Genomic DNA, 26,987 nt, shown 5'->3' with positions numbered 1-26,987 from the left:
AGACACAGTGAGTTTTCACCAAATGTTCTTCAAAGAGCAACTCAATCTGAGAAATCCTCCTACAAATCCTACACTTATGCATGCAATCAGCCCTGCCAATCCACTGCAGACTGCAAACAGCCAGGGACAGGATTCCAAACAGTTAATGTCAAATAGCTCATTTTCTCTCATCTCCATACGAATTCCTGTCATGTTGCATTACATGTAAACAACTGAGAAACTTAATGACATGCCTTTCAGTCAAAAATTAATATGGCTTTTCAGTCTGAGCAGATTAATTGCAGTTTGTAGCAATATGAAGTGATTCAATTTGATTAGAGTTTCTATTGTTCTTTGAGATAAAATATTTTATGTGAATGTAAAGCCAAGTTTTCTGCTGGCACGACTTTATTGACTTCTGTGGAAATATCAAATACTCATCTAAAAACCATAGTATATCATTGTTGGTGTGCTGTTACAGTAAATACATTTTATAAGCTTCTGTAAATTATATGTGCCAGATCAGATTCCAGGCCCCATGGAAATGTCATTGTCAATTAGGCGAGGAATATTTGGCTTTGGAGGAGACAATTCTGAATGAATCTTTTAGGTTTTTATAATTTTGAAGGGTTTTTCTGCATCTCTGTCTTCTTGACGTCTTGCTCTTAAAATCTGCTTGTAATTTTCTTTAATTTCATTCCTATGTACTCTAGGGTAGTTTCTCTATTCTTGCGACAGACATTGCTCTGGTGTTCTGTAGTCATCCCCTAGACAAAGCCCAGAAGGCCTGCAACACAAGCTCTGCTTGCTGCCAATAGGGGTAATGTGAGGAACTTCCATGAAACCTCTGTGAGTACATCCCTCACTGAACAATATGTATGTACCTCAACCCTTTAGGATGCTTTTGGTTTTTAATCTCCAGCTCCTCTCCTCTCTTTTTTAAAAGCAAAATATTACAGAAAAGATATAAGTGGATAATGAATACATGGCTTGCTGTGTTTGTTTGTCTGTTTTGGTTATGGTTGTTTTTTGTTTAGTTGTTTGTTTTTTTTTCTTTCTTTCTTTTAATAATACCAGTTTCTTTTAGTTTAGTTTTCTTTGTATAGTTTTCCAGTTTGCAGAACAACATGTTTGGGGGTAATCATTGCTCAGAGTGGTCAGAAGTTGTTTGTGGTGTTTTGAATCCCATGGAACTGCACTGGGAGTGGGATTGAAATTTTTTGTCAAGTTTGTGTGCTTGCCAATGCAATTTGCAATTGCCAATGCTGCTGGACTAAAAACAAAAGGTTGCAAATATTCTGCAGAAACTGACAATGTTTGATTGTTTGGCCTCCTACTGAGTGATCAATATTCTAGCAGAGTTTCACTTCTACAGGAGTAGCACATTCTATAGAGCAGGAGATGTTTTTAGTGTAATAGTATCCATATTACATTTAACTGTTACAATACTGCCTGACACAGGGGACCAAAGCAAAAACACTATAGGGAAAAGTACAAGCTGCTGCACTTGGAGCTGAAGCTGTGTGTATTGGAAAGAGTAAGCCTGTAGTTCATGTCACCAGTGGGATATGTCACATACAGATCACATTAAACCAAGCTGCAGAATTGAAGATGTTTAAGTCAGCATGGTAAAATCCCAAAAACATGTTAATAAATGAGGGAAAAAATTGCATTATGAAAATACTGAGTCATTACTTTGGTATGTATAGAAGTCCTTTCTATATAGATTCTTCATCTCTGTCCATTTCTTAAAGACTTTTTTAATATATCCACTCAGAGTGCATAGAAGCAATTAATTTTGATGGGAGAGATTTTGAAATATACAATTTTCACGCTGTGGGTAATAGCATGATTAGGAGGACAATTACTGCAAATTCTTTAGTTTCTCATTGTGAAGATCTCTAGAGGCAGCAGGAATCACTATTGTTACCCATGTGTTTTGTCACTTGAAGGTTGGGATTTTAAAATTTTGTTTATCTAGCGTATCTGCTTGTAAGCCATCACTCCTTAAGAAGTACAGTTTAGGTCTCAGATTTCAGTCTCAGATTTGGGTGACCTAATTACTTGGATGATTATTGAGGCTTCAAAGGCATGTAGCTCAAACTAATGAGAAGGTAGTACAGGAGATCAGATTTGCTGTCTAGTCTTGGAAAAATCAGATTTTTTTTTTTCTGTTTCCATCAGGATTGTTTTCTTTAAAATAGATAAGAACATTTTTTTTTTCAATTTTTAATAAGAAATCTGAAAATTAATGCCTAAAATCAATAAGCTGTAATTCCTATGAGAATTGCCTATCTGGAGCAGCTGGGTTTATATCCTCAAGGGAGAGGCTGAAGAAAGTTGAGGGGAAAACCAGGAGAACATGATTGTTTCTGTATTGATTCACAGATCTGTTTGCCATCAATGCTGTCATTGTGGTGGTGGCATGGGCTGTTACAGCTGAGTGAAGAATGCAGAAAGTAAGGGGGTTTGACCCTACAGCTTGAAGTACTCAAAGGTTTAGTGTTTTGAGTAAGGCGATAATCCAAAGCCTATAAAGGCAGAAGAAAAACAGCCTTTGGCTCCAGTGGGCATTGCATCAGGCCTTCAGATGACTGGCAATCAGCAGACTTCATACTGTGTAATTCTGCATGAAAGAAGCATTAGTTCTCCAACATCCAGTGAGCTGAGGAGGAATAAGACATGCTGTGTCTTTGCAACTCACCCTTCTGGCCAGCAGACATCCCTGTCACTGCAGGCGATGTGGATGTTCTCGCACAACTGGTGGAAAGACATCTAGCTCTGCTTTGCAACTGCTGCTTCCTGCTAAGCCATCACCAGAGAAAGAATTAGCAGAGATTCCATTGTCACATACCTCAAATCTGAACCCTGGGTTATATTTAAATGAGCACAGGAAAGAGACCGAAGACTCTATGACCCCTGTGAATTGGGGGATTGGTTTTTCTAAACTGGAGGGCGAATGTCAGAAGATCAGATTACAAGTGCCTACCCGTGTGTTTTCACTATGTGGTGGGTCATCTGGAGTTCAGGCTCTGCAAATTCCAAGGAGGTGGTTCCAGAGCAGTTTAAGCACTTCAGCAATTCCTAGCACTGGTGGTCTCAGTTTGGGAAGGATTTCCTAACATGTCTGAAAGCCAAAAGCTTCTTTGCTAATTTAATAAAGAAGAGTGAATGAGTGGGTAAGTCCATAGAAGATAGACTAAATCAGGCTAATTTGTTATATAATTGCTTTTTAATGTGGAGAATTAAGGTGACGGCAAGACGACTACATGTTTAATTCTCCAAATAATTACTGGTGTGTATTGACATTGAAGGTGAGAGAGAGCAAGTTAATTTCTGCTTGTTGTTTTCAGCACGTGCCAAACTCTTACTTCACACCAGTGAGAAAAGGCTGGAAGTTGTATATTCCATATGCATGAAGTAACAGTTGGCACAAATCACTAAAAGGAGAAAATTAAAAACCACTAAAGTCCAGCAGCCCAAAATGTCACTTGCTGACAAGTTTTTTAGTCTCTCTGCTAACAAAAAAAGAAAAAAAAAAAAGGAAAAAAAAATTGAAAGCTTCAAACAAAGTATTCCACCTGAGTAAACCTGGGTGTCTACTTAGGTCCTCTTCAATGCAAATAAGGTGCGAGAAGGCAGTAATAGCCCCACTATTCCAACCTCCTCCTCTACACCTTTGTGAAGTGCTATCACGGGCAGCCCCAGAGTGGGCAGGGAAGGATGACAGCACTTGCCTCAGGTTGGTCCTTTCTTCTGCTGGCACTCTTGGCCATCAAAAACCCATCCTTTGCCGTTGATAGCAATGGAGGTGCTTGGAGCTGCTCTGCAATGTAAATCAGAATACTGGAGTTTTATTTCTTCACTTTGCTGGCATTATTGAATTTGACCTGAGAGAGCTGGAGGTAGCTGTATCTGCACAACCTGCCTCTAACTCATGGGTCCTTACATAGGCCTGGGTTATCTTTGGCATTTATCCATGGCTGCCAGTGTTTCAGAAGCACAAAGGGATTCTAGTGTCCTGCCCAGCCCCCTGCTCAACCTGCCCAAGGACCTGCTGCCCATGTCAGCTCCCTGAGCCCACTTACCCAGTGATGCTGCCGCAGGGCCAGGCTCCAGTTGCCCACAGCTCTGCCTGGCCAGGGCCCCGCAGAGCCAGACACATGCCATCCTGTCACCACAGCCCATGTGGTGCCCTGGCAATGGCCATGGGTTACAGGAGCGTTCCCACATGCTTTCTGTTCAAGATGATGTCTTTGCTCACAGAATTCCATGACCATCTAATTTATCCCTGTCACTTGCACAAGTACACATGTGAGTAAGTATGCTTATTGAGAGTCAAGTCGTGTATGAAGTATGGGATAAAGCACACAGAAGTATTATATATTGTTACTCTAAGGTTGCCTCCCTGTCTTGCAATCTCCCTTTCTTCTCCCTTTGCCCTATAGTTTGGTGTCTACAGGGAAGAAGCTGGGGGTGAAGTGAGGCCGGGCCACTTGTAAAGCAAGGAATGACAGGCAAATACATATCAAGAATTAATTTCAGCATGTTTTATATCAAATTACTCAGGAATCACAAAAATTTACTCCTATTTTGTCAGTGGCTAGAATATTACTTCTAAGCCAAAGCTTTCGTGTTCAAATCACTCCCTTATTTTATTTTTAAAGAAAGAATCTATTTTGCAGTTTGACATGTTTCTTGTTTTCAGACTGTTGATTTTCTGTGTGGTTAACTCTAGGCTTCCTACAACTGACAGCTTATTATCTCACCTTATGAAAATTATGCATGACTTCTGGGACTCATCTATCAAAAGGAGAGAACCCCCAACACTCTGAGAAACTGGTACCTTCTCTCTAGTTATCTGGGTTGATGGTTGTTCAGTGAACCTATTGACTGTCTGGAGTGACTTGCATCTTTACAGGTATGGGACTGTATTGTCTTTCTTTGCTGTGTTTAAATGGCAGATGCTGCCCCTGTGTAGTGCCCTGGTTTAACTTTATCTCTGGCCTGGTGGTTCCAAGTGCAGCTGGCTATGTTCTCATTGGACAGTAGACCCTTCATGGGCCTGCAGGAGTAATGGCTGCAGGTGAATGTTTCATCTTCCCCTTATCTCACATACTCTGAAAAACTGTCTCAGTTCAAGGTTTATGCCTTTCAGTGGAGCACTTAAACACACACTTAGCTCTAAGTACTTAATTCCTATTGTTTCATTGCACAGGGATAGATTTCAGTGCCTACTCATAGTTTATGGCTTGCCAGCATTTCAACAGTTCCTTTTGCAGTGGCCAGATAAAAGTGAGGAGCCAGCCCTGACAGTCCCGTGCCTTGGGGGTATGGTTTGTTTTCTGGTAGTGATGGACAATGCCATTCAAGCCTTTGATAATAATCCCACATAGAGATTGATGGAGCCCTAGGTCCAGCTGCTCACTGAGGATTAAGGAAAGGTGCTCTCCAGAAACCTAGGTCTGACCTACAGGGAAATAGGAGAGGGAAAGATTCCCCTACTTTCTCTGGTTGTGGCTACTGGTAGCACCATGCTGTGCTAGAGCAGGTCACCCTAGCAGCACAGTAGGTGTCAAGCCTTTATGCTGTGGCCATAATATATCAATCTGCCAGCACATCCCTTCCAAATCCTATACCATCATCCCCTGTCATCCACACCCACTCTACTGTGTCTCCTCCCAGGATTTTAAGAGCATGTTTAAGGGCAGCTTGAAAAGTGAAAAGAGAGGGAAGGCATCATTCATCTTGTTTATGGTCTGACTGCGCTAACAAAATCTGAGCACCTTGTCCACACTGGGATAAGGTCATAAGAAATAACTGATCACAAGAATAGGAGAAAAATAAATTGGCCATGTTCATCTGAATGATGGAAATAATCTTTGTGGGTAATGCCAAAATGTAATGGGATGTGTTGAAATGTGGCCAGTGATAGACTCCACAACAGAGGCAAGTTTAGAAGCTGTACCTGTACCCCTCCTCCTGGTAGTATGTAAATAATCCGTATCAAACTGAGACTTTTCAGAGAGTTTTTAGCTGGAATATGGAAATATCTTTGGAAGATTTATAATGATTTAATTTTACTGGAATTTGTATGCATTAACTTTTTTTTATGACAATGCAGAAGGAGTTTGGTTTAGGACTAGCTGCCACTGGCTTCCCAAGAATTAGAAAGCCAAGCTAATAAATGGCCTTGATCAGAAGGCACAGCTCACTCTTGTCCCCCTGGAGTCCTGTTCCAGTCAGTTTCCAGCCCAAGCAGCTGCTGGGGCAGAGTGAACTGCTATGTCCAATTGGCAGAGCTGTGACCAGCTTTATTTATAAAAGCTTGTGCTAGAGCATACTCTGCTCTCATTTATACCAGGTAAAAACATGATATGAGTTCTTGGCCCAGTTCTTGTCCTTTTGTGCTGCTGCAGCAAGAATCAGAAAATGCTCTCACTGACAATATCTGGAGAAGTCATTCTGTAAAGGAACAGCTTGGCTTGGGCAGCCTCGGGCCCCTGCTCTGCTCCTCGTGCTGACAGCATTGCTGAGTGCCTCTAGGAGTGCGGTCACCCAAAAACTCTGGGCTCCTGGCAGGGGCTAAGTGGCTTGGTTCTGCAGAGGAGCTCTGTGGCTTCTGTCTTACCAGCTGCTGGCAGTTTTGGACAAGCTGCACTTGTGCCCCTATGCCACCCTGATTTTAAATGTGGCCATCTGGGATGGCTAAAACTGAGGTGAAAAACTGGGCTACTTTTTGACATGTAACTTTTAGGTTGTGTAGGTAATCATGGACAAGTTAAGTCACAGAGGAAGGGCACTAGTCAGACACCTTGGGAATCCCTCTTTCTGGGTGGTATCTTTTGTGGCACTGCTTTGTGTTTTGTGCAAATTCCCAGCTCTTTAGAGATCCAGTCGACTATCAGACAAAAGAACCCTCACATTGTATGCCAGTCTGGGTACATACTTGATGTGAATGAATACAAAGACCTATTCATCACTCCTAGTGCTCACATAACTGACAGATTAAATCACTCTCTGGCTGTGAAGATGACAGTGGCCCAAGAGCTAATGCTGTCTAACAGCCTCCATTAGAAGACCTTCTTTCTGATTGTTTATAATTTTGCCAGACTTCAGCTGCTTGAGCTGGATTTTCCCATGCCATATGTCACCAGAAACTGAAGGTTTGTGTGTGGAGGGGCCTTAGATGAATAGTCATGGCATTGCCAAGCTCATGTATCACTGAAAAGTCACTTGAACACAAATTTTTAGGGAGTAACTGTACATTTCTTCTCTCTTGAGGGAGAAGGAAAAACATCTGGAGTTATATGCTACCCAGTGGTTTGTGTTCAGGCTGAAGTTGGAGCTGCTGCTAAACAGCCCGAATGCAAGAAGTTCCATGTCAAAGGCTGTCAACTTGCTAGATATTGTTGACTCTTTTAACCTTTTGCAATGTCTTTTGAGGCTGTACTTTGTCCACTGACATACTTAGTTCCATATTGTACCTGTGTTTTTGACAGGAGGTTATACTACCAGGGAGCACATCTAATGGTTTCAGTTTGAGCACATCTCGGCTTTGTGTACGTGTGATGGCTTTATAGCTCTCCTCTGCTCAACCTTTTCCTTCTTTACTGCTGTCCAGTTGTTGTATTTCTGACCAGCAATCCCTGTCATACAGGATTAAGAACAGATTTTCAAATCTCCATGCTGCTCTGAGTACCAGGCTGAAGTTGCAAGTTACTAGACATGACAGCTTAGCAGTTTTTAGAAGGACTTTTACTTGGCCCACTGAATCAGTGTTGGTACATTTTCCTCTGCATTTCCAAACAGTTCAGTAAAGGTCAACAGGAAGAGCTTTCAGGCTGAACAGTCCCTGGTGAGGTGGTTGTGTTGGGAGGACAGTTGGTCACCAGAAAGAAGTGGTATGGATGTGGGTCAGGGGTGGGATGGGGTTAGAGCACCTAAAGTATCTTTGAGAATTGTGTGTATTTCTATAATATCTGCACATGACAGCTCAGCTGGGTGGAAATGTGCTGTCTGGCCTGCAGCCTATATAACCCTTTCCCATTCCCTACAGAGTCTTTTATTAAGTGAGCTTTACAAGGACCTAGAAAGGGTCTCTACCTGTCACAGAAATCTGAAAAGGGCAATGCAGTTTCCCCAAGGGATGTTTTTCCTTAACCATTACACAAACCAGAAAATTTCCAGATATCCGTAAAAACTGTGTGGGCTATGTTTTCCCAAACCAGGCAATTTGAACTGCAGAAGCCATTGCCTAGGAACTATCTAGAGGCAGGCTTTATAACCACACAGAATATTTTCATTTAACTACCTGCACTACTGGACCATCATATGATTTAGAGCTCTGACAAACCTGAACTCCCATTAAACTAGATAGCTTGGGTCCATTATCCCAGGAAGACTGTTCAGGGTGGCCTGCCAAGAGCAGCTGGCCATTGACTGCTTTCAGAATGGGTTTTGCAGCATGCTGTGGTCTGAAATGGCAGTACCTTGGCTAATTTAATGCTTTAGTTTGGTGTGTCAATGCCATGCTGCAGTTTAAATAAGGTCTGTGGTAGAGGCACATCTGCAGTCCGAAATTGTCATCATTCTGCACTGCCAGCATGGTGTAATACACTGCACCGATCCTCAAGCCAAGATTTTAGAAAATTAATCTGGATCCTATAAACATTTTAATGGACGGAAGCAAAAATACTTGTATGACCTGACAGGTCTTTTTGTCTCCTAAGTAGGACTTCATATGGAGGAAGTGGTCTTTTCCCTTAGTGACAATAAAAGCATTTTATATTTTTGCTGCAATGGAAAGATCATGTATTATATAGATCCCACTGAACAGCATTCAGCATGCTGCAAATGTCTTTAGGTTTCCATTATAAACTTGACTTTATTCCTATTCCTCCCTTTGCCAAAATTAGCCCTATCCACCTACAGCTTCACAGGAATAATCTTATTATGGGACAGATTTTTTGGAAGAGTTGAAGGAAACTGGTCAAGGTGTTTAAGAGAGATGATGGCTAAAAAAAATGAGTTCATCTGCTTGGAGATTTTCCTAAAGACTTTTTGGCTTGTAACATCCTGAAAATTCATTTGCCTAGAGATTCAAAAAATATTTCAGATCTGTTGGTCTTGGCTAAAAATGGTGCCTTTGAATAGTTTTAGGCTGTCTGGTGACAGAATTATTTGGTTACTGAAAGTGGTCCCTGCTGCCATATGTTATGTGCTCTTTGGAGATCTTAATTCATCTAGTCAGTAGCAATATGGTTATAAATTCATGGTAGCAATATACGGTTTACAAACAGCTCTGCATCTATCCTGAACTGACACATTCCTTATCTGAGGCTGCTCCTGTCTGCAGGTACTGTGGTCTAAAATCCTCACGTGTATGTTTCCTGATTCCCACTGCAATCCACACTGAAACTGACAGCATGGTTTTACAGTCCCTTCTGCACATTCCCTGGAGGCCTTTTTGAAAGGGAACAGAATTCAAAGTTTGGTCTGCTCATTTCCGTGGTTTTTACTGGGTCAAAAAAATCATACCTGCAATGATTTGTGCCAATATGGCTGCAAGCCACGCATGATGAGACTTAAGCCAATATTATTTTTTAGCATAAGTGTTTTGGGACTTATTTGTGGTTTTATGACAAAGTAATTTCTGAGGCATTATATTCTATTCTTCAGGAGAATTAATTGCAAAATATGTGCTCAGAACTTTCTCATAATTGGGATTTTTTTTAAATATGGTTGTTGAAGTATGACCAAAACCATAGGCAAACATTCATTAGACTATTTTCAGTATCCCTCACGTTAAGAAGAATGTGACATCTGCAAACAGTACAGTTCTGCTGTACCACTGCACTGATGTGGTCTCCCTGGATGACTCCCTTAGCTAGCACTGAAAGTTATAGCAATGTGAACAGTAAGGTCTGTCCGTCCAGCACACACCATTGACAATGGGACAATTGCAAAATATGTGCTCAGAACTTTCTCATAATTGGGATTTTTTTTTTTAATATGGTTGTTGAAGTATGACCAAAACCATAGGCAAACATTCATTAGACTATTTTCAGTATCCCTCACGTTAAGAAGAATGTGACATCTGCAAACAGTACAGTTCTGCTGTACCACTGCACTGATGTGGTCTCCCTAGATGACTCCCTTAGCTAGCACTGAAAGTTATAGCAATGTGAACAGTAAGGTCTGCCCAGCACACACCATTGACAATGGGACATGGAACATGTTCTGTGAGACCTTGGGTTTGGTTAATAGTGTTCCCAGACTTTGACATTCAAGCCTTGATCATTCTGAGCTCCGGACCTCAGCTGGTTTCACTGCTGTTGAAGCCAAGATCCCGATCCACAAATTGCTGGAGCCTTGTATGTATTTGGGAGAAGTATGACATCATTCTTTCTCTATTTATTGTTCCATCAGTGTCTGTTATTAACCACTACTTGAAGCAAGCTCTAGGGCTAAGTGGACCTTGGATTTTACTCAGTATGGATGTTCTTACACTATATTCTCAGTGTCAACAAAAATAGTTGACTATTTGTTGAAAATAGGTCTAAGAATTTACTTTGTCATTTTAAAGACTTAACAGTCATTACTGTTTTGTTTGGGGATTTCTGGGTTTTTTGGTTTTTTTTTTTTTGTTTTTTTTCTCTGTGCTGTGGAGCTAGGACTTGAATCCCAAATGAAGCATTCCTTGTAGTCAAAGTGTTCACTTCTGGCTCTTGACAGTCACATTTTGAATGTGCTCAGTAGAAACTGGGAAGGGTTTTGCACCTAGATGGTGGTGACAGTGATTATACCCTGACAGTGATTATACCCTGAGCAGGAGGCTGCTGGTTGCAGAATGCTCTGCCATGCAGCACAGAAACTGCGTGCAGCAGGATTGTCTCACTGGCCATTGTCTTCTGGGACTGAAAAATTGCCTGAAGGCAGAAGTACTGAGTAAGTTTACAGGAGAAACTTTTCAAGAGGGAAAATAGGTTATGATGGTAAGAAGAAGAGATGCAAAACTGGTATCTAGATGGATTAGTAGAAAAATGTAGTATGGCTGGCTCCATGATAGTCTGCAGAGATGATAAAGAGGAAGCCTTACAGCAGAGAGAGTGTGGGACAGTCTGAGTGATCTTGGGGAAGATTTCTCTGAGACTCCCTCTGTTCAGGGAGGGATTCTCCCAGGCTCCCTCTGTTCAGGTCGTCTGAGTGATCTTGGGGAAGATTTCTCTGAGACCTGGAGCTGAGCCCAGGCTCCCTCTGTTCAAGTCTATGTTCAGCTTTTAGCTGTGGATCCCATCATAAGGGATTTCTCCTCCTAAAGCAAGTACACACAGATATTGAGAGTCATTGACTCACTCAGAGACAGGCTTTCACTGGAGGAAATCTGGAAAAGTTATTAACTCCACCTTTTTTATACCATGACCAAGTTGCAATCGTGTCACCCCAAGCTGCAGTATCTTATTGTTGATACAGAAGTTTTGTTCAATGTCTAATCTAAATCTCCCAAGCTGTTTGGTTTGTGCTTCTTAATGGTTTACTCTTCCTGATCTTTCCATCAGGAACATTTTAGTTCCTTATTCTTTGCAACAGCTTTTTAGTTGAAGAATATTCTGTCTCTGCTGTTACTTCAGAGAAAAAAAGCCATATTTCTTGCAGTCTTTCCTCATGTTTTCTGGACCCCTGTCAATTTTTGCTGATCTCCCCTGCTGACTGTTCCATCTCTTACTTGAAGTACAGTGCACTAAACAGGTTGTGGTCTTCCAGGTGAATCTTTTCCTATGGGAATCAGCCCACATGGGCTCTTTCAGTAGTCTTTAAGACACTTTAAACATTCTGATGTGAGAGCTTTGCCCTTCATGCTCAGCTTGTTCCAACATAGTCCCAGGTATTTTCTCTTGTGAACCTAGACAGTTTTGCAAGAAGAGATGAATATTTCTGTGTAAGCATTTTGCACAATTGTATTCCATCCTTTTTAGATTATCTAAATCGTATCAAGAACATTTTAGATTCTGATTTTTTAGTATCTACAACATCTGCAGTCCTTCCTTGTTCCATCTGCAAGATTCATATTCATACTCATATTCAATCTTCTATGCCTTCATTGAAAACAAAACCTTACCCAGGACCAAGGCCCACAGAATTCTTTACAAAACATCCACATTTTGATGTTAGGATGCAATTACTCTGTGGATACAATTATCCAACTAGACTTGACCTCCTGCCCCTTCCCACAGCAGTTTCATTTAGAACACCATTCACCACCATGTCCATGAGGATATTATAGGAAATACCACTAAAGGCCTTGCAAAAAATTGTATAAAATAAATTCAAGCTATGTGACGTCTCTAGCTAGTACTTCAACTTCCCTTTAAGACTCCTAGAGTGAAATTGCTTAGGGAACTGGAAGACATGTAATGTGATATGTTATTCTCTAAGGCAAGTTTTGCATATTTTAGGCTGCAATTTTGCCCCCTAAATAATTGCACACTCTAGTTGCTTTTGATCTTTTAAGTAAGATTGATGAAAAAGGGAGAAAAAAAGGTCATTAAACTCTTCCACTTCCTTAACATTCTCTGCACTTACCTGTCAAAGAGTACTGGTCCAAATTTCCCTTTGTTTTTCTCTTCTTGCCTGTAAAATTTATTTCACTTTTGATAAGTTTTGCTAGTTGTATCTAGTCCATTTTATCTTTAGTAACTGTTTACACCACCTCTACACATTCCCATGAATGAAGTATTGTGCTGGGTTCTCAACCAGCTGTACTAGTGTCTATTATACAGCTACCCCCTTACAACTGAGGTCTATTAAAACATTGTGAATTAGCTGACATCTTCTGAATATCCTTACTTTCCTCTAAAATACCATAGTTGCACTTGGTTTCTTACTAGCATTTCTTGAATGAATTGAAGCTGTCCATAATCTGTTTTTCCTTTAGATTTGCTTCTTATTAGATCTTCCCTACCCATTCTCTGAATTTATTGACATCAGCCTTCTTGAAATGCAGTGTTGTCAGTCACTTCGATGAGATGGCAGAAGATGACACTATGTTTGCTGCAGTGCTGATTTCTTGCAAAATGTCCTATGTGGCAGCAGACTTTGAGTTGTAGGTTACACTGCCCTCTACCTACATGCAAAGCTGCAGTGCAGCTGAGGATGATTGTCACAATTACATAGTGTATTACGCCTTAAGATTTAGGCTGCCCTTCAGAATTTATCAGACAGAATGAGAAGAAAAATGTAACTTCAGGGAAACTTTCTGTAAGGTATTAATAACTTCCCTTGTAATGTCTCAGTCAATGTGGACAGAGGATCTGTGCTAATGAAGTGTTTAGAACACAAATTCCTTGTGATAACAAATACTCCAGGCTAAGGTATGCAAGGATGCTTGCCCTACCTAGTTTAAAAAAAGCTTAGGCAATAATGCGGTGATTTCATGTTGCAATGGACAGGCAGTGAAATTTACATGTAATGGGGGAGAGGAGGAAAAAAGGCAATAAACTTCACCTTAAGCAGAAGTGGCTGATCAGACCATACTGGACCTCTGCCTTGTAAGAACAGTGACAGAAGCTCTTATAACTAATGCAAAAGCAGTAAAACTTCAGGTGCTACCAAAACCCTCCAGTATTCTTTAACGTTGCTTGAGACCACTGGAGATACATCATGGCTCCTCTCACAGGTAAACTAGAGATGGTCAAGAAGTCAGACCAATGTTTATATTAGAAAGCCTTCCTATTACACAATTATTTTTACTGACAAGATTACAATGAGAGTTCCTTTACTATCACTTCAGGTTGATTTGGATTCCGTAAATAACGAAAATTAATTACCAGTAACCAGTCTCATCTGTAATCAACTTTTATGACAGCTATAAACCAATAAAAATGCAGGCATCATGCAGTCAGTGTGGTAGATAAAGCAGCAAGCCATGCCTGTAGTCAGAGTAGTGGCGATGCTCTAGGGAAATGCAGGTTGTTGAATCACTGCTCCATACTGCAGGGAACCGATGTGCAGTGTCCATACGCTACCTAGTGGCTCTGTCGATTATGACATTGCCCCTGAGTAACTCTTCTTTCACCTGTGAATTGCAGGATTAAAAAATACTTTAGGCAAAACTGGAATTTGTGAGTCTGTAACCTTCCCTAATGAATCTAAGATATTTTGAGGTGATAAGTGATTAACGAAGAAAACCAAAAAGGTCATAAAGCTTGTGTGAATGTGCAGGCAAAACTCTTGATGGGGGTGCTTACAGGGAGTCAGTCCTGTCATTAAGAGAAATCTGACAAGCACTAGTCAAGCTGTTAAGGTCTTTCTCTTTTCTGTACAGACCTTTTTCTAGATTTATTACTAAACCCCAGTCAGTTTGGGAGAACTTCAAGAAAATGTTTATGTATCTTCTTTAGTTGCTGGATTCTGCAATATTTTGTGAGGTAAAAGCAGATAATCCAAACATTTTAAACTGAGCACACAGTAGACAGTAATGCAAGGCTAGATGCGTTCGCTCCAATGGGGAATGCTAATCTTTATCCCTTGAGATCATGGACTAGGAAGATGTGAACATCACACATAACAGCATTCTCCTGATCTTCTGTTTCTGCCAGAGATCTGATTGATCTTCAGTAAAACAAACAGCCCTTGTTTTGTTATTTATCTGTGAAATGGAGATTGAACTGTTCTATGGAAACTACAACTGCTTCATAGATGAGTACTACTGTTGTAAAGGCCCTATTTTCTATATCTTATATATATGAAACAGAAAATATTGGATTTATATATGGCCTGTGCCAGCACATTTAGTTTATCTGTGAAATGGAGATTGAACTGTTCTATGGAAACTATAACTGCTTTATAGATGAGTACTACTGTTGTACAGGCCCTATTTTCTATATCTTACATATATGAAACAGAAAATATTGGATTTATATATGGCCTGGGTATTATCTGAACTACAACTAGCACACAAATCAGGTATATTTGAAAAAAAAAAAAGAAGTCTGATTCACCATCACTCTCAGCAATTTTTCACTTTTCTACTTAATAACTGAGAAAGCTCCCTAGACAGCTCTTAAAACACTTATCTTTAATTGTACTTGATTACATATGTGTATTTGTTTTAGGAGGCTGAGTAAAGACACGATGATGCAGGTTTCAGCTTGGGCAACTTTTCTTGAACTGTTCTTTATAGGAAAGCAGAAATTTTATTTTGTTCTTCACGTATATCAAAGGTGCCGTTTTGCTTTCCCTTTTCAGTAAATAATTTTTCTATTTATACTTCTGAACCTTTAAATGGACTTACAGGTGATTGCATGTAATGAGAAAACCGTGTGTAAGAGTCATGCCCCTTCATCTCAAATAAACCCAAAACTAAGAGCCTTAAGTATTGTGCTAATTTTGGATGGCAGAGTTCATTTTCTTCACAGTGGCTAGTATGAACCTGTGTTTTGGATTTGTGCTGAAAATAGTTGGTAACACAGGGATTTTTCATGTCTGCTGAGCAGAGCTTACACAGAGTCTTTTTTTCTGCCTCCCATCCCACCACACAGTGAGAGGTGCACAAGGAGCTGAGAGAGGCCAGAACCAGGACAGCTGACCCCAAATGGCCAAAGAGATGTTCCTGAGCCTATGGTGTATGCTCAGCATATAAAGCTAAGGGGGATGAAGGAAGAGGGAGGGGTCTTGCCTCCCATCCCACCACACAGTGAGAGGTGCACAAGGAGCTGAGAGAGGCCAGAGCCAGGACAGCTGATCCCAAATGGCCAAAGCGATGTTCCTGAGCCTATGGTGTCATGCTCAGCATGGGGGATGAAGGAAGAGGGGGGGGGTGTCTATTTGGAATGATGGCATTTGTCTTCCCAAGCAATCATTATATGCAATGGAGCCTTGCTCTCCTGACAAGCACCTGCCCATGTGCAGGGGTCAAGGAATTCCCTATTTCGCTTTGCTTGCACTCTGGGCTTTTGCTTTAGCTATTAAACTATCTTCATTTCAACCCCCAAATTTTCTCACTTTTGCCCTTTCTGATTCTCTCTGCCATCTGACCAGGAGGAGTGAGTGGTCTGTGGTCCCTTGCTGCCAGCTGGGGTTGAACCACAAGAGCAATAAGCATATAAGGGTTGACAGGGCTACAGGTAACCTGCTTTAAGTAATCAAGCTGAGCAGCTTAACCTCCTCTGCCCTCTTAGCCACTAGCATTTCCTACACTTTTTTCCAGTTCAACATTTGCTCCAGATCATTCAGAGCTTCAGAAGAAATTTAAAAAAAAATTGACAGGGCTACAGGTAACCTGCTTTAAGTAATCAAGCTGAGCAGCTTAACCTCTTCTGCCCTCTTAGCCACTAGCATTTCCTATACTTTTTTCCGATTCAACATTCGCTCCAGATCATTCAGAGTCTCAGAAGAGATTAAAAAAACCCAAACAAACCAAAAAACCAAAAAAAACCTAACTGTAACTGAAAGAATTTTCTTTTAAGATGACTGTAAGAGAGATTAGCTTAAAAACACATCAGCAAATGAGGTACATTTCTTACTAGCACTTCTAGCCTTGTGTATCCTATCAACGTGCACAAACCCCAGTTTAATTTTATTGCTTGTACAACCAGCATTGTACAAACCTGGCCACAAAGATTTCAAAATAAATAATTAGTACAAGAAAAAAAATCCAACACTCAGGCTTCATTGCACAAACATTTAAAGAGAGGAAATAATTTCTTTTACAAATGCGTTTCTCTTGTATAAGAATAATTTTGTATAGAAAATAGCTCTTTATACATTTTACAGAAATAGGCTAACATTTAAATTTTTTATTAATGAAAAATCATTGAATGCAATTTAAGATTTCAGTTGTTTCAGTCACCAAACATCAGTAACACAGCAATACATCACCACTCTAATATTCTTAAACTGCTTGACTTATCAAATACTGAGTCAAGACAGTGAAAACATTCCTAGAGCCATGATAATTTGAAAACACTCAAATAGCTTGAAACTGTTGAAATTATGAAATACTTCCTGAAAGTAATACCATAATTTAAGTGTCAAGGAATATGAACTTAGACCTTAACAAGGCAGCATTACTTGCTCACTCCTGCTGGCTAATACTGTAAAACCCAAAATTAACAAAAGCTTTAATATTAAACTGGTTTACTGTTAATGTGACCTTCAAAGCAGTCCTGAAGGATAGGATGCTATCCAGAAGGACCTGGACAAGCTTGAGAAGTGGGCCCACAGGAATCTCATAAGGTTGAACAAGACCAAGTGCAAGTTGCTGCACATGGATGGAACAACCCTGGTATCAACACAGGCTGGGGGATGAACAGATCAAGAGCAGCCCTGGGTAGAAGGACATGGGGGTGCTGCTGGGTAAGAGCTGCACATGAGCTGGAAATGTGCACTCACAGCCCAGGCAGCCAAATGTGTCCTGGGCTGCATCCAAAGCAGCGTGGGCAGCAGGGCCAGGGAGGGGATTCTGCCCCTCTGCTCTGCTGAGACCTGGAAGCTGCATCCAGCCCTGGGGGCCCAGCACAGGAGAGACCTGGACCTGTTGGACAGAGGCCAGAGGAGGCCACCAAGCTGATCAGAGGTATGGAGCACCTCTCCTGTGAGGAAAGGCTGAGAGAATTGGAATTGTTCAGCCTGGAAAAGAAAAGGCTTTGGGTTGACTTAACTGCAGCCATCCAGAAGGGAGCCAACAAAAAAAAATGGAATGGGATTCTTTACAAGAGTATCTAGTGAGAGATGCTAGGTTTAGATGTTAGGAAGCAATTCTTTACTCTGGGGGTGGAAAGGCACTGGAACAGGCTGCACAGAGAAGCTGTAGATGTCCTCACCCTGGAGAGCGAGCACCTGAGCAACGTGGTGTAATGGAAACCTGTCCCTGACCATGGCAGGGGTGTTGGAACTGAATGATCTGTAAGGTCCCTTCCAACCAAGGCCATTCTATGATTCAAAATGAGATAGCAGAAGCTATCCTAGCAAATGCTATACAGCATTAACACAACATGTAAGAAAAATACTTCAATTTTCTTTTAAAAAAATGGAAGGTAGATTAAAAAAAACCAGTAAATTAAGATATAAAAAGTAAATTTGTAGAGAACAAAAAATTGGAAAACACATATATATATTTATATGTAATGGTATGCTAGGAAGTACATATATTTTAAAATACTCAATTTATTCACAGGCTGTTTAAGTTCATATGGTGTAATGTGGAACTCAAACATAACCCACACTGAAATGCTTTCCCTCTACAACTGTTGTTTCAAGCACTTATACTTATCTACAGATTTTCTTGTAAATTAGAGAAAAGGTAAAGGCATTTCTCCTTGGAATACAACTATATGCAGTAATAATTTCTTACTTTCTAGGTATAATTTTAAATAGAAGATGTAAGCAAATAAGAACTATAAAATCCAGTGACTGAAAACCTGAAATTTAGATGCTAATGACTCTATTTAGTATTCATACAGAGCTACTTAGGAGTTTGCCAGCTGTACCCTGTGTGAGTGCTGTTGGCACTCCCATGCTTCATGACTCAAATGTGTATTACGTTTAGTGAAGCATGGCTCTCACTCCAAGTTAGCAAAACTCTGGACACATACAACTTTCAAATAAATTTAGGTGGAACTGGTACACTTTTCCTTCTCACAGCACAGAGGTTGATACAAAACAGTAATGAATCACATTATACTGGTTCACATTTTCATGTGGCTAGAAGGAGAAACAAACCCTTATTCCAGTGATTTTGCAAATTCTGCATAGTCAATGTATCCGTCATTGTTCTTGTCATCATCTCTCAAGACATCATCTATTAGACTAATCAGCTCTTCTTCCTTCATTGCTTGGGTATGCTCACCACCTTCCTAAAAAACAAAACCACAGTGAACAGTTTAGAAGTCTTTCTCATCTAGTGGCACATGTGACAGATTACTGACAATTAATTTTTTACTAAGCTGTTCATGTTTGGTGCCTAATTTGGCATTAAGTTTTATGTAATCATTTATAACAATGTAAGCAAATTTCATCAGACGGAAGCTTTGAAGTCAAAGTTCTTTGGATTCAGGACAAGCATTCTGCAGTCAACATTCTTGGTCAGAAGTTCCAAAAGCTGAATACCACAATGTATAATGATGACAATCATCTAATAAATGTATTCTTAATTAGGATCTTGATGTAGTATAGACACTGTAGTTTCCATACACCATAGAAACACCTTACAGTAACACAGAAGTGAAAAAATTCAGCACTGTAGCTTAAAGTCAGTAAAATTCTTAGTAACACCCCTTATGGGAACACAAAGAGGTGCCTTTGCACAAGGAACAGCCAGTCATATTCTGTTCTTGGCTCACTATTTTTTGCCACAGGTTATTGGCAGGAAGTTACGCTATTCTGAATTGTAACTTCCAGAAGGTCAATACGAGATAATGTGTTTCTATTGTGTTCCTAATGATTGGAAAGAGAAATTGAGTTTAGGAAGAGGCAGACCATAGCGGGTTCTCCTAATACAAATTTTGTGCAAAAGGTTGTTGATAGTTTGTATGTACACAGCAGTAACAGTCTGAAGCTGAAAACAGTGTCATATCATGTTATTTCCACAAATTCTCATGCCTCGTTTTGGATGATTTCCCTTTCTCCCCATCCCCACCTGCCAAAGTAAGCCCTCTGTAAAGTGATTTTCACTCTGGAGCCCTTCCTGATTCTAGAGTTTAAACTAAAATGGAAACTTCCTAAAAACTGCAATGTGACATGAAAAGCTGTGATAATGTACATTTATAAATTCAACCAGAACTATCAAGAGAAAAATAGTCTCATATTCAGGCAAAACTGTAACTGCACTGAAGATGTGTTGCAACTGTTCTGCTTTTAGAGTCAGAACTGCTTCTAAACACATATACCCTTACAAAACTACACCAACCTCTTTGTGGACATGTGAGATGGCAGTAGCAAGTTCTAACCCATCTAGCAAATTATTGCCATCATAATCATGCATTTTGAAGTAATGGAGCTGCAACTCTTGAGGAGACATCTCAGATTCTGGTTTCTCGATAACACCTTCCAGGTGTTCCATGATGTGTCTAAGAAAAACAAAACCCACAACATTTCCATCAGTTAATATTTAATGCTCTGTTTACAGCAAATTTAGTCTTTGATCAAATACTGTACATCTAAAAGCTACAGCCTGATATCAAGATAAAGGGGACATAAAGGTTGTTTGTTGGAGGGGCTGCAGAGGCCTCTAATACCTTAGATAACTATTTATATTTCTTCTGGCCTACTTAACAGGCTATCAAAACAACTGAAGCGGAGCCCAAAATCTCTTTTTGGGCTGTCTTCCAAAGCACAGGAACTGGAGGAAGATCTTGCCCAGTCAACCATGAAGTGTTCTAGGGAGCTTTCTTTGCTGCTAGAACTGTTCCGCATTTATGAAGAAGCAAATGAGAAAATAAACTCTACCTGTTAGGAATATGATTTTGTCTAAAGTATGCTGATATGGGTAAACAGGATTTCCGTAAGAAATTTTTTTATAAAATAAGTAGGACTAAAGGCTCCAGAGAGAGACTTTCTAGGTCTCATATCTCTACAAATTTATCAAGCAAGCATGTCTCATATCTGGCTTTAGCTAATCATACAACATTCTGAGAAAACAGGGTGCTCTAGGCTGAAGTCCAATTCGCATAACACTTTAGAGATAAGAAAATAATTAAGAAGTAAAGTTTACACTTTTAGAACATGGAACACGTACTCTTTATCTTGTACCAAATTCTTATCAAGGCGAATATTTGGATGTTGACTCTCTCCTACGTGTTCTTCAGCTAGGGCAGAGATGAAGAATGCAGCCATAGCAAAGCAGAATAGCAAATGTGTTCTAAACATCCTTCGGGCCATTGTGATCTCCTACAAAAAGGAAAACATACACCCCAAAAAACACAGATGAAAAATGTGATCTGTTTTCAGCAGATTTAGACAGTGCTAAACAACCCCATTAAGTTTCAGACAGAAGAACTTGTTGCATTGGAAACTCTTGGCAAGCAGAGAACCAGAGAGCTCCAATTAGGAGCTCTTATGAGGGTCCCTATTTTACTGAATTATGCAGTAATTTTCAGATAATGTATTTTCTTTTTTTTTTTGTTCTTTTTTTTTCCTCATAGCTAATGTGCACACCTTAGCCATGCTTGGGTTTTCATATACCTTCCAGGCAAATAAATAACCATGCCCTCTGCCTCAGGCAGAGCTGCCCCACAGCTATGGGAGCAAAGGTCGCTTAGGGCATCGAAGCGGCTCCATCCAATGAGTAGCTCCGTCAAGGCTGAATTCCCCGAGGGGCGCACAGCTGGGGAGAGGTCACGCAGCCAGGCATGTGCGCACTCACGGGCAGGTGCCAGGGAACAGAGCTCCAGAGGGCCGAGCGCGCTGCCGAGGGCAGCCACGGCGCGGGCTGGCGGCTTCCGCTCCTCTTCTTCTCCCAGCCCCAGCCGAAGCGACCCCCGGTTCCACCGGCACGGCGCTGGCCGCCCGCCAGGCTCCCAGCCCCGGCTGGATCCCCGAGAAAGCGCCCCGGCAGCGGGACGGGACGGGCTGGGCTGGGCCCGCCGCCCAGGCCCCAGCACCCCCGCTCCAGCAGCGGCTGTCGGGGCGGGCGGAGAGGCCCCGCCGCCGCCACACTACGTACCCTCGGGCGGGTCTCCGCCGTGCCGCGGGCTCCGGGCTGGGCGCGGGGTGGCCACCATTCCCGGGACACCATCCCGGGATCACCCCTGACCCGGCGCTGCCCCGCCCACCCCGCCGCCCATTGGCCGCTCCGCCCGGCCCCGCCCCGCGGGGACGTCACCGCTCCCGGAGCTCCACGTCACCGCGGGGCGGGGCCGGGCGCGCGCCCAGGTGTGCGCGCGGGGCTGCGGCCCCGGTGAGCGACGGGCCGTGCGTGAGGCAGCGGCGTGTCCTGGGGTGCCTCAGGAACAGCACTGCCAGCTGGTGATCCTGCACATCAGGAGGTGATCCTGCCCCCCCACTCAGCCCTGGTGAGGCCACACCTGGAGTGCTGTGTCCAGTTCTGGGCTCCTCAGTACAAGAGAGACGTGGAGCTCCTGAGTGGGTCCAGTGGAGGGTAACAAAGATGATTGAGGGACTGGAACATCCCTCTTCCCAGGAAAGGCTGGAGGAGTTTGGCATGTTCAGCCTTGAGAAGAGACAGCTGAGAGGGGAGCTTATCAATGTATACAAGTATATATATATATATCTACACACCCCCCCCTATATATATGTATAGTGTACACAAGGGGGGGTGCCAAGAGCATGGTGCCTGGCTCTACTCAGTGGTGCTGAGCAAAAGGACAAGAGGCAATAGGCAAGAACTGATGCACAGAAAATTCTACCTAAACGTGACCAAGAACAACTTTGCTGTCTGGGTGACTGAGCACAGGAGCAGATTGTCCAGAGATGTTGTGAAGTCTCCATCAATGAAGATATTCAGACTCTGCCTGGACACAGTCCTGTGCCATGTGCTCTAGGATGGCCCTGCTTGAGCAGGGGAGCTTGGACCAGAGGACCCACTTGCAACCTGGCCTGTTCTGGGCACTGTGGGGTCTCAACAACCCCAGCCATGATAGCAGAGAGCTCCTTCCCAGAGGACACACTGGTGATATCCTGAGCAGAACCTAGAAGGACTGCAATGGTGGAGCTGGTGGCACTGAGGGCCAGCACCTGTCCCACTCCTAGAGCTGTCCCCGACTGCCCCTGCTCTGGACGCTTCCCTCTAGCCCCATGCATGAAGGACCGCCATGGTTCCTGTCCTGCTGCTCGAGTGGGAACTGCTGTACCCTCTCCCCAGTGCCCACTGCTGACCGTGCTGTGTGCTTCCCCTCACACCACGGGTCTCGCTGTTTCCATAGCCGACACCCACACAGCCACAGCCGGGGGTCACAGCCCTCGAGCAAACCTCGGCCCCGGCGGGGCTTTCGGCCCGTTCCTCCCGCACCGCCCGAGTGCCTCGTGCCGAAGTTGCTGCTGGAGGGGGCCGGTGGCCGTGGCGATCAACCGGCAGAGAGCCCCGGGCTTCAGGTGACTTCCGAGGGCGGCGGTGGGGGAACAGCACTCCCGGCCAGTCTCGCCCACAAGGGAACGAGGGGCCACACCCGCGGTGCCGGAACAGCGGCCGCTGGTGCAGGACGCGGCTCCGTGCCCGGGTGTCAGGCGAGAGGCGTCAGGGAGTGGCAGCCATGGCTGATGCGCCGTCCCCGACCGCAGCCCCCGGGCAGGACGTCCCGGCCGCCCCCGCCGCCCAGCACCTGGCGGATCCGCAGCCCCGGCAGCAGAGCTCGGGAGGCGCCGCCGGGGACTCCCCGCGGGCCGGGGCGGGGCGGGTCTCTCCCGGCGCTAAGATGGCGGCCAAGGCCTCGCACTCGCACGTGAAGCTGGAGGCGGAGATCGAGCGGTGCCGGGCGGAGGGGCACTGGGGGCGGCTGTGCCACCTCGCACGGCAGCTGCTGCCGCCGCGGCCCCCGCGCAAGGCGAAGGCGGCGAGGGGCGCGCAGGACGGGAGCCGGCTGCTCGCTCCCTGCCGCCGCCCGGCTCGGCAGCCCCGTGCCGGTGGGCTGGCGTGGGCGGGAGCTGCGGCCGCCCCGGCTTGCGGGACGTCGTTTGCCGTCCCATGCCCGCGTCCCGGCTCCGCAGCGGGAAGGAAGGAGGGATGCCTGGGAGAGGCGGCGGGAGCTTAGGCAGCGGCGCTCGGGAAGATCACGCTGCGCTTCCTATCGGTGTCAGCGCTGCCGAGCCCGCCGGGCAGCGCCCCCGCCGCGCTCAGCGCCGGGGCGCAGGTGGGGCTGGCCGGCTCCGAGCCCGCCCTGGCCGCAGCCGGCCCCGTTCGGGAAGGTCGCTTCAGCTTCTCGATATGTGTCACGATATGTGTCTGGTTCCCTCTTGCCCCCTGCCCTGCGCTGTTCTTGGGTGGGTGCCCCTGTGTTCCTTGTCTTCGTTGGCGAGGGGCACTGCTTTACTTAAAGGCTTTCGCATGTAAAACCGGTTTCATAAATAGCAAGTGTATTAGTATTTTTTTCCCTCTCTTACAAAACACTGATTTGCTGCCTGTGTTTTTTTTTTTTTTTAATGCAGTCTTTTGTAACGAGTGAGGCAGCATAACTCAGTCTGAGGTCAGCAAGTAAGTTGTGAGCAGGACCCGCGGTAGTGGTACAAAGGGTTCTGCCGCTGAATCAGAAGGGCTACTTCTGGGAATATACCCCCTTCTTCAGGGGATCGTGTCCAGAATATGGCCCTAGCATTGAAGCTTTTTGGCGTGCCTTAAACTTCACAGTGAGAATCATGATGGGGGAGATGTTGGTAGTTTAATACATGTTTATTTTTGAGGCTTTCCTAGTGTTTACATGATACAGATTGAACCTTGTGCTGAGAATCATACGGCCAACCTTTGAACTTTAGTCAGGTTTCAGCTGTGTTTTCCCAGGTGCAGAGATCACCATGAACTTTGGGGGCATTAGTAGTTGAAGAGTTCACAGTAGTTTCTTCCCTGGTAATTAAGAGGTATAACAACAGTATGATTGCTGTAAAAACATGATTTGTTAATTTGCTACTATGTCATCATAACTTGCTAGTTACGAAAGAGTAATGCTTAGTTACTGCTATAGAACTTCTTTCAGCAGGTTTTGTGTTTCTAGAAATCATTGTGTGTTTGGATGGGATTTTTAAAATTTGCTTAGTGACGTATTTGCTTTGTGAGGTTTTGTGTATTTATTTCTTAATTGTCTATGATCATACCTGATTCCTTAAGTTTGAGTGAGAGGTTAATGACTACCTGAAAGCACTTTAGTGTGTAGAAATTATTGCATGCAAGTTGGGGGCGGGGGTGGGAAATATACATGAACTCTTACACTTCCCATTTTATGTACCTGTACTTTGTTTAGTTGCAGACCTGCAAATGAGCAGGAAGAGCTATGGTTATAGTTTGATATGTAGCTGAACACTTAAGTTACAACAGCAAAAAAGTCTAAACCACCACAGTTATTATATGCTGTGTAGGGTGGTATATAGGTAGAAAGTGGGCATAAGGTGTCTCCTGGGCTGAAAATATGGAAATAGGTACACTGCTGCATTCCACTCATTCTCAAATTTCGGACTTTGAAACATGGCATATATATGCCATATATACGGAATGTAGGGCTGGGCTCTTTGGTATTCAAAGGTTTCCTTACCTGGCTTGACCCACTAGTCTGCTGATGGAGGTACTGTTGTTATAGATGCGGAACTGCAGAAATGGGCCTCTCATGTAAGAACTCTGAGTACTCTAGCAGATGAAACGGTTTTTTTTCAGCACGAGTGCCACATTACACGTGCTTCATCCTCTATCCATTGCTGCTACCTGTGTTTGAGAGTCTCTTTTGTGGAACTTTGAACAGGGATGGATTTTAATGTAGAAACAGTTTTACGTGGTATGTTAATTACAGCAGAGGATCAGTCCTTGTGTGTCTTTAGTAATGGATGTGTAGAATCTGTATAATTTTTATTTTTTTTTCTGTATACTTTCAGAAAAATTATTGAAGTTTTTGATGCAATTACTTCTCTGTAGTCTACAGGATTCATATCATGCTAGTACCTTTGTAAATAAAAAGCATGCACTGAAATGTTTGCAGAGTTTGTTCTTATACTTTTGAAAGCGAGTTTTGTCATGAAAATTCTTAACTGTTATATTAGTGACAAGGTAAGAAGGATTAAGGAGGGAAAATCTTCAAGTTACAACAAAGTGTTGTTTCATTTTCCCATACAAAGCCTACTGCTTCCATTAGGTAAAAGTTAATGGAACTTTTTTTTTGTCTACGAGTTCTTCCATATCCCCTCATTTGAGTTTGTTGTCTGTCTCAAAGGTGTGTTGTTTTGTTTTTGTAATTCTGTTTATCATCAGTATGACAGTAAGCAATGTTTCTTGGTGGTTGGTGTGTGCTTTCAGAAGACCATGGGAGTTTGCTGCTTGCGGAGGCTCTGCTGGAGGAATGTTTGAAGGAAAATTTTGCCAAACTGAAGGACTCCATTCCACTGTCAGAGAAGAGTGAGCCCAAACTGAGTGAAGCTAAACAGTATCTGACCAATATCTTGAGCAGAGGGAAACTAAGAGTAAGTGAGCTCTATCATCATAATTCCTGCCAACTGGTTACTTTTTTTCATATGATTATTAGTCTGCTACAAAGTGTGGGTGTTGCCTGTTCGTGTCTATGGATCTACTGTGCTGTATTGTAGGTGATACTAAGAGACTGATAATTCCTCTAGGCAGGATTTTATGTTGTGAGACTTGCTTTTTCATATGCAAAGAAATGATGTGCTACAAGGACATATCCCATTTATTTTTTTTTAATTGGAAAGAAGCAGGATGAATACTCTAGAACTGCTCTCGGGTAGTGGGGTGTGGCCACATAAGGCGCTGTCAGGCCAGCGCAGCGGAGTGACCTCCTGCTGCTCCAGATCTGAGGGAATTTTGCACAGCTGGTAGCTCCTGATTGGAGAAAAATGTGCTGCAAGCTGCTGTCAGGAACTTAGGGTTCTGTTGGGAGGACTGTAGCCCAGCACTGCCTTTGGTGTCTATTAGAGAAGTAATGTTTTTATTTTGTTTTGTGATCTGGGTTTGTGGCCAGTAGCTGATTGTTGACTCATTTGCAGAGCTTCTGCAGAACAGGAGGGTTTTAACACTCTGCTTTGATGGCTGCTGCTGCATTGGTGTCCTTTGACACACAGTTGCATAACTGTGTTTAGATGTAAATGAATTACAACAATCTGTTCTAGACTTGTATTACTTTTGGTCCTGAAATTGCCAGGCTAGTCTAGTTAGGTTGGAAGTGTATAATATACTTTCACCATGCTAATTTCCAATGAGCAAGGTCAGCCTATTTAGAGCATAAGATGGAGAGAGTAAGGAAGAAGGGGGTCTGTCCAACCCTCTTTATAGTTTAGCCCCATTAACAGTCAGAAATACTGAATTCTTCCAGTTCCTTGTGTTTAGTTTGGCTGCATGAATT

The 26,987-nt window shown here is 43.0% G+C and overlaps 2 protein-coding genes across 4 annotated transcripts in view; one reads left to right on the top strand and one right to left on the bottom strand.

Moving 5' to 3' along the window:
- TTC7A (tetratricopeptide repeat domain 7A) overlaps positions 1 to 26,987 on the top strand; it is a 240,570-nt gene that overhangs the window by 48,524 nt on the left and 165,059 nt on the right. For 2 of the 3 annotated variants that reach the window (XM_039697785.1, XM_039697786.1), the window contains 4 exons: positions 693 to 828; positions 2,368 to 3,158; positions 4,718 to 4,900; positions 25,928 to 26,091. Coding sequence is in view for 1 of the 3 variants with exons in the window: in XM_039697788.1 (XP_039553722.1) it covers positions 23,190 to 23,511; positions 25,928 to 26,091 (486 nt within the window). In the remaining 2 variants the exon portion in view is untranslated. Of the gene's footprint in view, positions 1 to 692; positions 829 to 2,367; positions 3,159 to 4,717; positions 4,901 to 22,917; positions 23,512 to 25,927; positions 26,092 to 26,987 lie in introns of those variants that run through there. The other variant, XM_039697788.1, reaches the window with a different exon arrangement.
- On the bottom strand, positions 16,494 to 21,779 carry MCFD2 (multiple coagulation factor deficiency 2, ER cargo receptor complex subunit). Its single transcript, XM_039697789.1, has 4 exons — positions 21,644 to 21,779; positions 20,717 to 20,868; positions 19,889 to 20,048; positions 16,494 to 18,836 (listed from the first exon to the last, which is right to left on the bottom strand). Exons 1-4 carry the CDS (start codon positions 21,713 to 21,715, stop codon positions 18,705 to 18,707), a joined length of 516 nt encoding a protein of 171 aa, XP_039553723.1. The 5' UTR covers positions 21,716 to 21,779; the 3' UTR covers positions 16,494 to 18,704.

The sequence above is a fragment of the Passer montanus genome, unplaced genomic scaffold (genome assembly GCF_014805655.1).
Source record: "Passer montanus isolate IOZ18808 unplaced genomic scaffold, ASM1480565v1 scaffold12, whole genome shotgun sequence".
Lineage (NCBI taxonomy): Eukaryota > Metazoa > Chordata > Aves > Passeriformes > Passeridae > Passer > Passer montanus.
This window is presented reverse-complemented; position numbering and strand designations above follow the sequence as displayed.